The sequence below is a fragment of the Dipodomys ordii genome, unplaced genomic scaffold, assembly GCF_000151885.1.
Source record: "Dipodomys ordii isolate 6190 unplaced genomic scaffold, Dord_2.0 Scaffold93, whole genome shotgun sequence".
In the NCBI taxonomy this organism is placed as follows: domain Eukaryota; kingdom Metazoa; phylum Chordata; class Mammalia; order Rodentia; family Heteromyidae; genus Dipodomys; species Dipodomys ordii.
In genome coordinates, this window is record NW_012267309.1 from 2620695 (window position 1) to 2635412 (window position 14718).

General features: G+C 47.2%; 1 protein-coding gene across 4 annotated transcripts in view; it reads right to left on the minus strand.

Annotated features, from left to right (window-relative positions):
- Positions 1-11525: 11525 nt before the first annotated feature.
- Fgd3 (FYVE, RhoGEF and PH domain containing 3) overlaps positions 11526-14718 on the minus strand; it is a 55333-nt gene continuing 52140 nt past the window's right edge. For all 4 annotated transcript variants that reach the window (XM_013026427.1, XM_013026430.1, XM_013026426.1 and 1 more), the window contains 2 exons: positions 13051-13191; positions 11526-12464 (listed from right to left, as the gene is read on the minus strand). In XM_013026427.1, coding sequence (XP_012881881.1) covers positions 12246-12464; positions 13051-13191 — 360 coding nt within the window. In that variant the 3' untranslated portion in view covers positions 11526-12245. The remainder of the gene's footprint in view (positions 12465-13050; positions 13192-14718) is intronic.

The window sequence follows — 14718 nt, forward strand, 5'->3', positions numbered from 1 at the left end:
ATGCACAGTCTTTTTTCTCCCTTGGAGGCCTAGCTCAACCCAGGTGGGCCCAAACTCCTGTGAGGTCTCTGTATAATTTTTGCACTATGTTCAGGGTCCTGAGCCTTCCTAAACAACCTATTCCTTGATCCACTCAGAGTCTCACAAAGGACAAAGATGGGCCAAGGCTAACTCATTTGGTGGCTCTGTGCCAGTTGGAGAAAGCCACAGCCCTGAGTATAGTGCATTGGATGGATCTCAGTGAATATAACTATTCTCCAAAGCCTCTGTGCAGCTAAGCTCAGTGGTAGCCTTCAAGGGGCTGAGGGCTCACACATACTGCAGGGGGCAGCCACAAGCTACTTTCCCTTGCTGATAGCTGTGGCTTCTGGAAACCAGATGTACACTATCCATCCAGTGCTCAGATCTTCCAATAGCTTCTTCCTGACTTCCCAATCTTATTATGTCCATTCTTCAAGTACTGACCAGGACTACTCTGTGCCTGGCTGTGAAACCCATGTGTCAATCCCAGTGACCTCTCAGATGCCCAGGGCCCAAGAGTAAGGTCTTTAGTCCTCTGTCCTCAGTGAAGCTATCTTACCAGTTCCCCTATAGCCCCAACTCTGAGTCCTTAGAATTCTTGCCATACTGACTCTCCTGACTGCTCTTCCCAGCTCTGATTTGCTGTGGTGCTTCAATGCTGGGCTCTTCCTGGAGGAAGAGCTAGTTGGAGTTTGTCTTCCCTCTCCTCTCCAGCAGATTGTACTAAATAACATATTTGGTTTGTCCTCTGTGGGCCTCACTGTGCTGAACAGCTATAAAATCTGAATGATAAGAATCAATGCATTAGTAATATACACAAGACATTATGTTGGAAATGATCTGTACAACTTGGGGGTGGGAGAGTCGGGGGAGAAAAATTAGGGAAGGGGTAACAAGTTTGACAAGAAATGTATTTATTACCTTACTTATGTAACTGTAACTCTTCTGTACATCACTTGACAATAAAAAACATAGAAAACTATACTGATTTTGTGTAAAAGTGAAAATAAAACATATAGGAAAAGGGGGAAATGTGAACAATTTAAAAACAAATTCAAGGCTGAGGATGTCACTTAGTGGAAGAGCAGTTGTCAAGCATGGGCAAGGCCCTAGATATGACCCCAACAATGATGTATATCCAAATATACATATATACATATATATTACATGCTGGTACACACCTGTGGTCCCCACTACACAGGAGGCAGAGGTAGCATGGTCTGTGGCTGGTGGCAAAAAGCAGGACATTTTATCAGGCAAAATAACTAAAGCAAAAGAAAAAAGGTCTGGGGGCATGGCCCAGTTACTACAGCCCTTGCTAGCAAGCCCAAGACCTTGAGTTTAAATCTAAAGCCCCTCAGCCATGCAGGGCAGGCTAGAAATGCCAGAGAAGGAATGTTCCAGGAGCTGGTGGGTAAATACCCACCTCATTCTCTTGCTTGAAAGTGGGATGAGCCGGGCGCTGGTGTCTCACGCCTGTAATCCTAGCTACTCAGGAGGCTGAGATCTGAGGATTGCGGTTCAAAGCCAGCCCGGGCAGGAGAGACTGTGAGACTCCTATCTCCAGTAAACCACCAGAAAACCGGAAGTGGCGCTGTAGCTCAAGTGGTAGAGCGCTCGCCTTGAGCTGAAGAGCTGAGGGACAGCACCCAGGCCCAGAGTTCAAGCCCCATGGCCGACAAAAAAAATAAAATAAAATAAAAAGAAAGTGGGATGATACCAAGGTGATTTATCTACAAAGTGAGAAGACAGACCTAGCTTGGTGCTCACAGGTCTGATGGAATGTAAACAATTTCACAGAATATCCATATCAGATAAAGCCTCTTTGTAATCTTGTCTTTGCACAGAAAAGACAAAGTCGCCAGGCAAATAAAAAAAAATGCTGGGTAATATGAGTGGCTGTTACTTCCTTACCAATTACAGGGTTGGTCTTGCTTTTTTCCTTCATGTCCTAATAACATTCAGTAAGAGATCAAAGCATAGAATTACTCTAGATTCCTGTAACAACCAATCCAACTCTACTTCCTTGAAACCACTTCAGAATCTCCTAACAGGCCCAAATTCTGCTCTAAATCCTCCTTGATCCCCAAAAGAGTCACTTTGGTTCTATATTTAAAATACATTCATCAAATTGCTCCAGGGGCCCATACCTATAATCCTAGCTACTTAGAAGGCTGAAATCTGATTCAGTTCAAAGCCAGCCTGGACAGACAAATACACACACACACACACACACACACACACACACACACACACACACACAATGCATTCATACAATATCTTCCAAAGCTTTTACTTATGCCCAAAGCTATGGTTTGGATAGGTGTGATCCAAAGGCCCCTGAGTTGAAAACTTTGCCCCAAGTTTGAAATGAATGGCTTGGCACTATTGATTGGTAGTGGAATTTAGAAGGTGGGGTCTGTTGGGAGGTCCTTAGGTCATTGGAGTTGGGCCCCCAAAAGGGATTGTGAGCCACAGTCTATTCTTCCTGCTATGAGGTAAGCAGATTGTTCCACAACACAATCGCACACCACTAGGAGCCAAAAAAATGGGTCCACGTTATCTTAGACTGGAACCTCCAAAACTATGAGTCAAAAATAACCTTTTTCTCTCTCTAAATTAATTATCTCTGGTAGTTTGTTAAAGTGATAGAAAACTGGTCAACACAGGGTCACTTGGTCCAAAGTAAATCTGAAACCCAGCAGGCAAATTTTATGGCTCAATGCTCTGTCCTCGGGACCTGAAGAAGAGGCCCTGTTCTATGGGGCTTGGTAGCAGCTGCAGCTCTGACTTCTCTGGACTGCCTCCAAGTCACTCTTCCTTCAGCTCACCCATCTACTATGGTCATCTCCATTAGCTCCAGCTTACCCATCTCCTCCCAGGTTCCCTGAGTCCTGTGTAGTTCACAGGACTCCTGCCATCAGACAAGAGGCTTCTTCTCAGATCATTCCTCCATGAGCCTTCTCTCTCCCTAGACCCTGAAATGGTCCATTGGTTCCACAAGTCACATTCACAATCTCATCAGCAAAAATACACAGCAACTTTGGTGTTATCTTCAGACCACACTTTCTTACCAACCAATTTTCTAATTTTAGCTTCATACTTACTCAAGTTATCTCTTTCCTCTCAGTCATTTCTATGAGCAGCAAGAAGAACCAGGCCACGTATTCCATACTTTGCTTGGAAATCTTCTTGGCTTCGTATTCAAGCTCATTGTCTTTGAGTGCTATATTCCATCCAACAGTGGGAAACAATTCTGCCAAGTTTTCTGCCACACTGCAACAAAGATCATTTGTTCTCCAGTGTTTAATAATACGTTGTTTTAAAGCTCCAGTAGAAGCACCTTGTGTTCTTGTTTCTGCTAATGTTCTGTTCCTGATTATTAATGTACTCTCTAGGGTGATAACAGATTTTACTGTTCTTTCTGTCTAAGCCCTCACAAGGAGACCCTTAAGTAACTGTCCATATTTCTACCAACAATCATCTGAAGGAAATCTGAATATCTTAGCTCATTTGGGTCTGTTATCACAAAACACCACACACTGGGACATTTATACACAAAAATTTCTCAAAGTGCTGGTATCTGACAAAGAGCTCTTCTTGCACTGTGATCTATATCATGTGGCAGAAGGGGGGGAAAAGAGAGAGACAGACAGGGAGAAGTTTAACTCATCTTTCATAAGGAACTCACTCCATGATAACAACTTTAATCCATACTCCTTAAAGGTCCTACCTCTTAACACTGTTACTACTTTGTTGAATAGTTTCCAATACACATTCAAATCATAGCACTTTAAGTGCTGGTGGCTCACACCTGTAATCATAGTTACTTTAGGAGGCTGAGATCTGAGGATTGCATTTTGAAGTCAACCCAAACAGAAAAATCCATGAGAATTGTATCTCCAATTAACTACCCAAAAAGAAAAAAAAAAAAGCCAGAAGTGAAACTATAGCTCAAGTGGTAGAGTACTAGACTTGAGCAAAAAAACTAAGGGATAATGCCAAGTCCCTGAGTTCAAGCCAAGTACCGGTACAAACAAAAGAAACAACACTTGGATTTTTCTATTAAGACCCTTGTCTGTCCATTTTTGTCCACTTGGCTTGAATACTACACTACCATATAGGAAAATGAAATTGTATCATTTGCAGGAAAATGATGGAATTGGAGACTATCATGCTGAGAGAGGAAAACCAGGCTCAAAACAGCCAAATATCATGTTTCACTCATCTGTGGAAACTAAACCTAAAAGACAAACATGTTCATGGATAGCTATTATGTATTTATACACACACACACACACACACACACACAGAGGGAACATGATTCTGACCATGGGACTATATAGGATAAGGTGAGAAGGAAAAAGAAAGATTGAGGGTGAATAATTTCATACAGTGAATATATATATATATATATGTATATATACACACACACACACCATTAAAAACCTCAATGAAAGCGGTTGATCAACAGACGATTGAAATGATGGGGGAAGAGAACACAATAGAGAGGGATATTCTGAGCAAAATGTAATCTATGCATATCTGAAATACCATAGTGAAAACCATTGGTATAATTAATACACACTAAAACAAATCAATATCAGTAAAGTAAAACAGGTCCTGCTGGGGGATGGGTACCAGTGGAAAGGAGGAAGGATAACAAAGAGAATGAATAAGGATGAATATGGTCCATGTAGTTTCATATATGAGCAAAGTCTCCATCCTGTAATCTGTACCTGATTCCAAATTTTCAAGCATTGTAACAGCAACACTCCACTGTCTGGCACGAAATCTATATTAGTCTACTAGGGCATCTGTGCAAATGACCATAGATAGCTTGATAGGACAAGACATTCTTTAATAGCCTAAAACAACAGAAATGTATGGTCTGTTTTGGAAGCCAGGAGTCTGAAATGGAGATGTATAAAAGGACATGCTCCCTCTGAACAGTTAATGAAGAAGCCTTCCTTGGTCTTTCAAGTTTTGGATGACTCTAAGATGTCTTTGGGCTGTGGCCATATCACGTCTGTCTTCACCTCTTCCATCCTATGGACCACTTTCCTGTCTGTATCTCTGTGTTTCCTCTCCATTTCTTCTTTTTTTCTTTTCTTTCTTTCTTTTTTTCATTCTTTTTTTCTGGTGCTAGTACCTGGACTTGAAATAAGGCCTTGGGCTATGTCCTTTAGCTTTTTTACTCAAGTAGTAGCCATAGCTCCATTTCTGGCTTTTTTTCTGGTTAATTGGAGATAAGCATCACACAGACTTTCCTGCCTGGGCTGGTTTTGAGTCACTTTTCTTAGATCTCAGCTTTCTGAGTAGCTAGGATTACAAGTGTGAGCCACCAGCGTTTGGCCTTACCTCTTCTTATAAAACCATCAATCATCCAATGTGATTATTGTTACTCTCATTCATATGAAAGATTTTGGTACTCATGGTTTTGTTCAGTCTCTAGCTTATCACACAGGACCTCCAGCTCTTGAGGTCCTATCTTGTTTCTATCTAGTTTCTCTTTTACATAGATAAGGCCCTATACCTTGAACCACTTGACCACTTCTGCTTTAATTCTGGTGAACTTGACAATGCCACTTGAATTCCTGTGCTAAGCCTATGCACCCTTCAACCCAATCCCCAGTAGAAACCAACTTGGCAACCTCGTGGACCCCACTAAAAGCTTGGGTCTACAGGAGCCCTCTATTGAACGGTGTCTGCTTGTTGTGCACACATGTTCTTAAGGGCCCTGCATCATCCCACTTGACTTGTGAAGTGGGCTGCTCCATGCTCTCTGGGCGCTGTGAGTAATAACACTTTGTCTTTTCACCAATCTGTATGAATGTCCCTGACTGCCATGGCTGGTGATACCAAACCTAATTTAAATCCCTCATTTCAAAAACCTCACCTTGATTAAACTGGTTACATCTGCAAACATAGTTCCAAATAAAAGTCAAATTCCAAGATTCCAGGAAGTTTCATTCCAGGAAGACATGAATTGAGAAGAGACACAGCACAACACATAACATCTTGTATTGGCTTCTGTCCCTTCCCTGCCTTGTTCTCCATTCCCTTGATGGCTCCTCCAGTGCCTCCCAAAGGAACTCCTTGCATCGAAATCAATATACCAGAGTCTGCTACTGAGATGACCTGGCCTCCTTGTGGTGAACAACAGGGGCCTCCTCTGTAAATGGGATGAGCAAGTTGTCTCTTTCTATTCAGACAGGACAGAATCCTTCAAGGCCCCAGATTTGGGACCCTGAACAGCACAATGATTAGTCCTGACTCTGTGAAGTGGGATGATTTATGATGAGAAATTATCTTCTTCAGAAATGCATGGGCTGTTTGGGGTGTCAACAAGTTTTGTGCTCTTACTTGGCTTTTCTACTCAAAGTTGGCATTCTATCACTTGAACCAACACCTCCACTTTAAGCTTTTTGCTGGTTAATTGGAGATAAGAGTCTTGTGAGCTTTTCTGCCTGGACTGGCCTACAACCTCAACAGCCAGGTCTTAGCAACCTGAGTAGCTAAGATTACAGGGGTGAGCACAGAGTCACCAATGTGTTTTTGAGGATCTGAGTTGGTTTGGAGGAGGGACAATTTATTGCTTTGAGTCTTGATAAAGGAAAGCCACACTCCCTTTCTGGAGTAGAGGTTCATGAGGAGAAGCATGTGGTATTTATAGTGAGCAGAACAGGGGCCCTGAGACTGAGCTTCCTGAAGGACAAAGCCCAGTAACAAGAGGAAAAGCTTGGCCCTCTTAGAATTGCTGTGAGCTTAGAATCTGAGGGGGAGAAACCTCAACAAGGCAAGAGGATTTGGGGAGCAAAAGGTGAAACATGGAATCCAGTAGGTGGGGTGTGGTAATGGTCAGCAGATTGGACTTCACAGGTAAATTGATCTGTTCAGGTAACTGCTGTAGATGAAATCAGAACTACTTCCTCTGTATCTTGTCTGTTGCCTCTTCTTTCTGGCCCCAAAATGGTTGAGCTCAGGAGTCACTGGCTCCTTTCATGATCACATGACGCTTCATCTCAGGTCATAGACCAATCCTGATGACCAAGGGCTAGTGTGTCTGCTAGCCCTGCTCATGTCACTGTATACTGAAGGTAAGTTCTTTCTTTCTGTTTATCTTTCTTTCTTCTTTCTTGCTTGCTTGCTTGCTTGCTTGATTTTTTCTTTCTTTCTTCCTTGCTTGCTTGCTTTCCTTCCTTCCTTTCTTCTTTTCTTTTTTCCTTTCTTTCTTTCTCCCTGGTTTCTTTCCTTCTTTCTTTCTCTCTTCTTTCTTCCCTCCCTCCCTCCCTCTTTCCTTCCCTTCCTTTCTTCCTTCTTTCCTTCTTTCTTCCTTTTTGGTGCCAGCCAAACTCAGGGCTGGGGAGCTGTCTCTGATCTTTTGTGCTCAAGACTAGCACTCTACCACTTGAGCCACAGTTCCACTGGCTTTTTAGTAGTTAATTGGAGATAAGAGCCTCATAGACTTTCCTGCCCAGGCTGGCTTTGAACTACAATCCTCAGATCTCAGCTTCCATAGGTATGAGCCACTGGCTCCTAGACTGGAGCACATTTCTTCTCTGAATTGATTCCCACTGCTGTCCTACAGCTCTGTGGCACAGCCTCATATTGTACTACCCTGGCTGGTCAGAAAAGGCTGAACCCAGTTTAAGTCATAGGCCGAATCCTGGGGTTGAACTGCTGGACTAGACACCATTGGGCAAGGGGAAGTTATAACCCAGAGAAAGCAGAGAGGGGGGTGCCATCTTCTAAGACCCCTAGGAATATTTGTGTTCAGGCAGCACCAGAGCATGGGCCTTCTGTGATCTGGAAGGAAGGGGCCCAAGCACCCTGAGTCCCAGGGAAACCTGACAGGCTGGGAGGTGGCCCATGCCTGCCATTGGTCACATGCTATTGCTACTGTGCCTAAGATGTAGCCTTCTAATGACTGCCTGGGCCTCTGTCTAAGCTCTCACCTGGGAGCTGGTGACAAGCCCAGAGGTCAACCAGGCAGGGAAGTCCTGGGGCCAGGCCAGGCCTGTAAGCCAAGCAGCTATAGTGAGGAATGTGCAGAATGTTGGGTTCCCTCATGGCCTCCCCTAATTCCACTGTCTCCCTCTTTGACTCACTCGGACTTCCAGTCCCAGCTTTATCTGACATTGTTAAAATTGAGTGAGGAGCCCCCAAATAAAGGAGTCAGTGGGTGTAGGTCCCCTCCCTTCTCACTTTTTGCCCAAGGATTGCAGGTGGGACCCTCTAAACCAGTGATCAAGGATTGTGGTGGAGGGGTTATGGACAGGGGACAGCTAACTGCTACAGAGCCCACCTGGCTGCGTCATTCCAGGGAGAGAGGGGGATCCTGGACTGGACCCCACCCACCCAGGGCCAGGTGCTGCCTGCCCAGACAACTGATGCTGTATTCTAGAAGCCCTGGAGAATCTGGATCTCAGGGTAGCACTTGAAAGAATCAGGCTGGGCACCAGAGCCTGTAATGCCAGCTACTTAGGAGGCTGAGATCTAAGGATCGTAAGTCAAAGCTGGCCTGGGTTGGAAAGTCTGTGAGACTTTGATCTCCAATTAACCATCAAAAAACTGATAATGCAGGCATGGTTCAAGTGGTAGAGTGTCATCCTTGAGTGAAGAAGCTAAGGGACAGCATCCGGGTCTTGAGTTCAAGCCCTAGTACTGACCCAAGAAGGAGAAGAAGGGGGAAAGGAGAGGGGAAGAAGAGGAGAAAGGACAAGGAGGAGGAAGAGGAAGAGGAAGAAGAGGAAGAGGAGGAGGACGAGGAAAGGAAGAATGGAAGGAAGGAAGGAAGGAAGGAAGGAAGGAAGGAAGGAAGGAAGGAAGGGAGGAAGGAAGGGAGGAGGGAGGAAGGAAGGGAGGGAGGGGAGGAAGGAAGGGAGGGAGGGAAGGAAGGAAGGGAGGGAGGGAGAGAGGGAGGGAAGGAGGGAAGGAGGGAGGAAAGAAATCAGGCCATTGGATTACTGTGCTACCATTGGGTCTGCCAACTGGGCTGAGGGCTCTTCTTGATATCTCCTTGAAGAACATCTAGAGAGAATTCATCTACAGAGACAGAGGCAAGCCTGCTTTCCTCCCTCAACTCCCAGCAACAGGACTAGTTGCTCAAAGAACCTTGCATTACAGGCAGTAGAAGGGCCCCTGGAGAAACCCAAGCTTGCTTTAGCCTTCAGGTCAAAGCTGTGTGGACTGCACAAGTGGCAGAGAGGTAGAGAGGTAGGGCCAGTTCTACCTGAAGGCCTGGGTTTGGTGGCATCCTGTTATTTCCATAGGAAAGTGGGAGGTGGGTACGCCTGAGTCCAAGTTGTTCTGTGCTTTGTCTTCCAGTCATGGCGGCTGTCTGGGTCTCAATGTGACAGTCTCTAGGATGAAACTAGGAATCTAGAAGGAGCTATCTGTAATGTCCCCAGAACCTGAGAACTGTGGATGAGGCAGGAGAGTGCCAGGCCTCCTGATCACAGGTAGCCTCCATTTCTGCATTGTACAATTAGACTTCCAGACCTCAGGACCATAGGGCACAATGGGAGAACCCAGGACCTTTCTAAAGATGTCTGCAGTACTTTGTTGGCACCTGTTGTGTGCCAGGCACTGCTGGAGGGGTGACTTACTACCTTCTTTATTTTGTCTTCTTTTGGTGGTACTGAGAATTGAGAGCTTGTTTGGAGGTTCTAGCAGGGAAGCGCAGCTACTCGTATACCCTTGACCGAAGACCGGTCCTCCTCTATGGGGGATAGTCGTCCCCTTCGACCGAGTGTGCAGCTTCAGGAGGGATGCACATGGAGCGGTGAGGGAGGAAGGGGACACCCGCCTAGCCAGCCAGATCAGCCAAATCAATCCTGGCCATCAATGGGGTGACAGATGTCACAGCCAGATCACCCTCACATCCTGGTACTGAGAATTGAACCCAGGTCCAAGGTCTTATGCATTATAGGCATGTGCACTACCACTGGAGCGACACTTCCAGCCCCCCTTTTTGTATTAGTTACTTACTTATTTTTGTGTCAGTACTGAAGGTTGAGCTCAGGCCTGGGCGTTGTCACTGACTATTTTAGCTCAAGGCTAGAACTCTACCACTTAAGCCACTGCCCCACTTCCAGTATTTTGGTGTTTAATTGGAGATAAGACTCTCACTAACTTTCCTACTGAGGCTGGCTTTGAAGCATGATTTCTAGATCTCAGCCTCCTGAGTAACTAGGATGACAGGCATGAACTACCAATACCTGATTTGTGCTGTTTATTTTAAGATAAGATCTTGCCTGATGTCCAGGCTAGACTGGGCTGTGGTTCATCAACTTGTATTTCCCCAAGTCACTGGAGATGATAGGCTTGTGCCATTGAGCCCAGCCACTGTACTTCCCCTGTAGCTGGAATAACAGAGGTGTACCACCACACCTAGCCATTGGTTGAAATGGAGTCTTTTGAAATTTTTAAGCCTTGTCCTAGGATCTTAATCCCCCATTCCTACTTCCCAAGTAGTTAAGATTACAGGTTTGAGCCACCATACTCAGTTTCATCCTGAATACAAGCACTCATGCTTGTATTCTACCTGGGGAAATATGTTACACAAGAGATTATAGAGTTAAACAAGACAGTAGACAAAGGCTCAGGAGGCCCCAGGAGGATCTGCAGAAAAAGTCTCAGGCACAGGGAACAGCAGGTACAAAGGCCTGAGGTAGCTGGAGGAAAATCTAAGGAGGAGCATTGGTTGAGGCTCCCCACCTTTTCTAGCTCTGGTTTTGCTCACTTACCTGTTGTATGAGTGACAGAGCCCCATCTCCTTGCCCATCCCTCACTGGACCCATGCAGCTGGTGAGATCTGTGAAACTCCCCCCCCTCCCATCTCTTCTCTGCTCACACCCCATTTGTGCACTGAGCCAAGGAAAGAACCTTCTGAGGCCCCTGTGGACACCTGTTCTCCTCTACCACTGCCACTGCCCCAACTTGAGCTATAGTAGCCAAAAGGAAGTGGTCCATCTCTTTCAGGCAAGCACCATGCAATGTGCAAGTTCTCCAGCTGCTTTGTTCCTGACTCTTGCCTCAGTTTCTTCATAGTGAGTGCCACACAGAGGTTCAAGTATGTACAGTCATTTTGGGGCAACCCACAACCATGCCAGCTGGCTTATATATATATATACAGCTACCTGTATTCTAACTGTGCTCTCTCACCTAATCTTACCTGTGACAACTACCCACTTCTGGTTCTAGCCACTCCCTCTCAGCCAGGGAGGTGCCTCCCATGTCTGCTCAGGTATTCCACACAAAGCAGTGTGGATTGGATGTTAGAGGGGAGTGTCCTGAAGGACCAGATCCCACCATCGGTTTCTAGATCCTCTCAGAGTATTTTCTCAACCCTATGACCTTTATGACATCCCCCAGATGTCTGCCCAGTTCTGGCAGCACCAGAGCTGCAGAGCTGCTTTCCAGGCCTGGCATGCAGTCTATGCAATTCTGCCACCCTTGTCCTCCATGCTTCATTTGCCTAGTGGAGGGGTAGAGGATGCTGAAGCCAAACCTGCTGCTGACAGCCAGCATTTATTTACATAGACAAGCACTGCATCTGCCCGCTACAGGGTCAGCAGTGAACCTCACATGCCTGCCACACAGGGCCTGGACCAGCTTCCCTGAAGAACTTCCCAATGTGGTGTTCAGGAACCACGTGTCAAGATGAGATGGGGCAGGTCGACCTCTTGATCAACAGGGGAGGTAGACTGTGAGGCAGAGTCTTGGGAGAGGGCAGAAAGGGGAGATGCTACCCATTGGAGGTGAGTCACAGCCTAGCTCACACAGTGGACAGGATGTACCGAGGCCAAGGTGAGCTGTATGTAGCTCTGCCTAACCCAGGGCCAGCTGCAAACCATCCCTGGGCCTCCTTTCTGCCTTTTGCTAGTTAATGTCACCACAACCAGCTTGGTGACATTTTATCTTGCAGTGGCCCATGCTCACTGTTCTGGCCATACTTCTGGGCTAAGAATCAGAGGCTGAGCTCTTGCCCAAGATCTGCTGGATGGTCCCTGGACAAGAGGCTGTTCATTTTTGAATTTCTGTTTCCTCCTTTCTAAAGCAAAAGGAGACTTCCAAAGCCAAATGCCTCATGCTCTGGGCAACTGACAGTCTTCATTCCTTCATGTGGCCTCCAATATCACCTCCCAGAACACAAGTCTGACATGGCAGTGCAAAGGGCTGTGGGTGGGGCTAGGCTCATGGAATGGCCATGCCTGGGACTACAGGGTTCCTTGGCTGTTCTGGACTGTGTCACCCTGAGCAGTGGTGGTCAGGACCTCCAGCCAGCGCTGTTGTAGTTCTGTTGAGGAGGCACTCAGGTACCAGGTCTGCTGGCCCTGCTGCAGCTTCCACACATGCTCTGCCTGTAGGTGCTCCTTGGGGTCTGGTACACTCACTGTGCAGCCAGGGAGGCGGATGGTGCATGGCAGTTGAGCAGCCTGCAGGATGGAGAGAGGATCAGCAGAGTCATGGGTATACTCTAGTTCCCCATCTTCCCAAGCAACCATGCCCAACCCTATATGGCACAAAGCAGACAAGCCTGGTAGACATGTGTGTGCTGACTTCTGTCTACATGAGAACCGGTGGCCCACAGCTCTCACTAGGGAGTTGCTGGGAGGAGGCCCTCCTATTTCCCTAAACTTCCCTCAAACTGTCTGGCCTCAGCCATTGGGACAGCTACTGAGGCTGAGAGAGGTGAGGCAAAGATTTCTGAGTCCACCTGCCAATGGAATCTACCCAGGATATGAGTGAACGAAGAGCTAATGGATGAATATGTGTAGCAAGGAAGGGCCAGCATCTGTGCCATCTACTTACCCTCTATTCTAGCTTTCTCTATCCCACCCCACCCTGGATCTCACTGGGGTCCTGGCATAGTTAGGAGGCCTGCCTTCTGTGAATGAAGAACAGGGGGGGTTTCTAGGAAGCAATGAGTGCCAGGTCACTGACGGTTGGTGAATCAAACCTGCTGCAGGTGTGGCAGGCCCGAGACTCTGGGCTGTGGTAGTAGAGAGCAGGGACACACACCTGGTTGTTTCCTTGCAGGTCCAGCACCTGGGAGTCTGACTCAGGGATGGCGGCCCACACTTCACTCCAGTCCATCCCATTGTCTGACAATCTTAGGGGGCCACAGAGTAGGCTGGGCCGGGAATCTGCAGCAGGTGCATTCTGGGGACACAAAGACACAGGTTAGGGGTGGTCTCACCTGTAATGGTCACTGTCTCCACTGAGGAGGCTAGGGCAGGACCAGACCACTGCTCAGAAGAAGCTGATCAAGGAGATTCAACTGAGGAGTTAGTACAGGCTGAGCCCAGATTCTCCTGGATCACTTGAGGCCAGTCTGAGGGTCACAGATGCCTTGTGGTCTCAGGCTGGGTCGGCCCTCTGAGGGAGTAAGACCATGAGTCCCATCAAGATGGCATCACCAGGGGGAAATGCAATAGTAAGAGTTTGATCTGTGAATCATAGGTCAAAAGGACTACATAACCCCCATGTCACACACTCACACCATACACTCACATACCTGGGCCCTCTACCACATATATCACATACAGACAAACAACACCTGAGTATACACACATACTTCCTCTAACACATATACACACACCTCACACAAATACTTTGCTTCCTTCTGATGTGTTTAGAGTCATTCTTCTGACACCACTTACTGGACCTGATCACCCCTAAAATCATGTGCTTCCTCAAGGCCTGAAGCTACCCCATAGGTGTTCAGGGCTGGTACCTCCTGGATACCATAGTCCTGGAATTCTTATAATACATCTTGGCATTGAAAAAGCAGGCAGCCAAATGGACAGAGTCAGGGACTTTACCATCAAGGCTGTTCTACCCCTGGTCCTAAGATCCTTATATCCTCACAGAAATGGAGGGACAATGGTGATACTTACTATGTTGAAAATGAACTATACAACTTGTGTATGGGGATGGAGGGGAAAACTGGGACAGAGTGAGAGCAGGGGTAACATTGTCCAAAAAGATATGTACTCTCATGGGGGGGACCAAGATGGCGACGGGGCAGTAGGGAAACGCCACAGCTCTCTCCAACCAAAAAGAGAGTTCGAGTTCCAACGCTTAATCTCCCCAAGAGACCAACAACAACAAAAAGACGAACACTCAGAGAAAAACCAGAGGTGGAAAATAACAAAAAACGAAAGAGAGGAAAAGAAGAATTTCAGAACAGAGAAGAGCGAAGACCCCTCCCCCAACCTTTACTGGCCGCGCAGCAGTGCGCCAAGCCGCCGGCCAGCCGGCCCGGCGGGGGCTGCCGGAGCCCCAGAGACACAGGGGGCCGCTTGCAGATCACCAGGTAACGGTTCGCAGAACAGCAGATCGCCAGGAACAGAGAAACCTACCAGCCGGGATTCTCCACGAGGATCCCACCCCCACCCCTCACTCTCCACCAGAGCGGAGAGGCTCCATCCCGCCAAAGCCGCCCAGCACCAGCAGCGCGACAAAGGGACCACATCGCGATTGCAACGACCCGGCGGGGGGCGCCCAACCCAGCCTGCAACCACCCCAACTGAACTCGGATTGCAACAACAACTGACGACCTACACCACACAGAAACAACCAGCTCCAGGGTGAGTACTTCACAGGGGACAGTGTATCCCTCAAGGCAGACCAGAGCTGGAGGGAATCCCCAGACCCTGACCTAGACTCCCTACCCCAACACCCGGA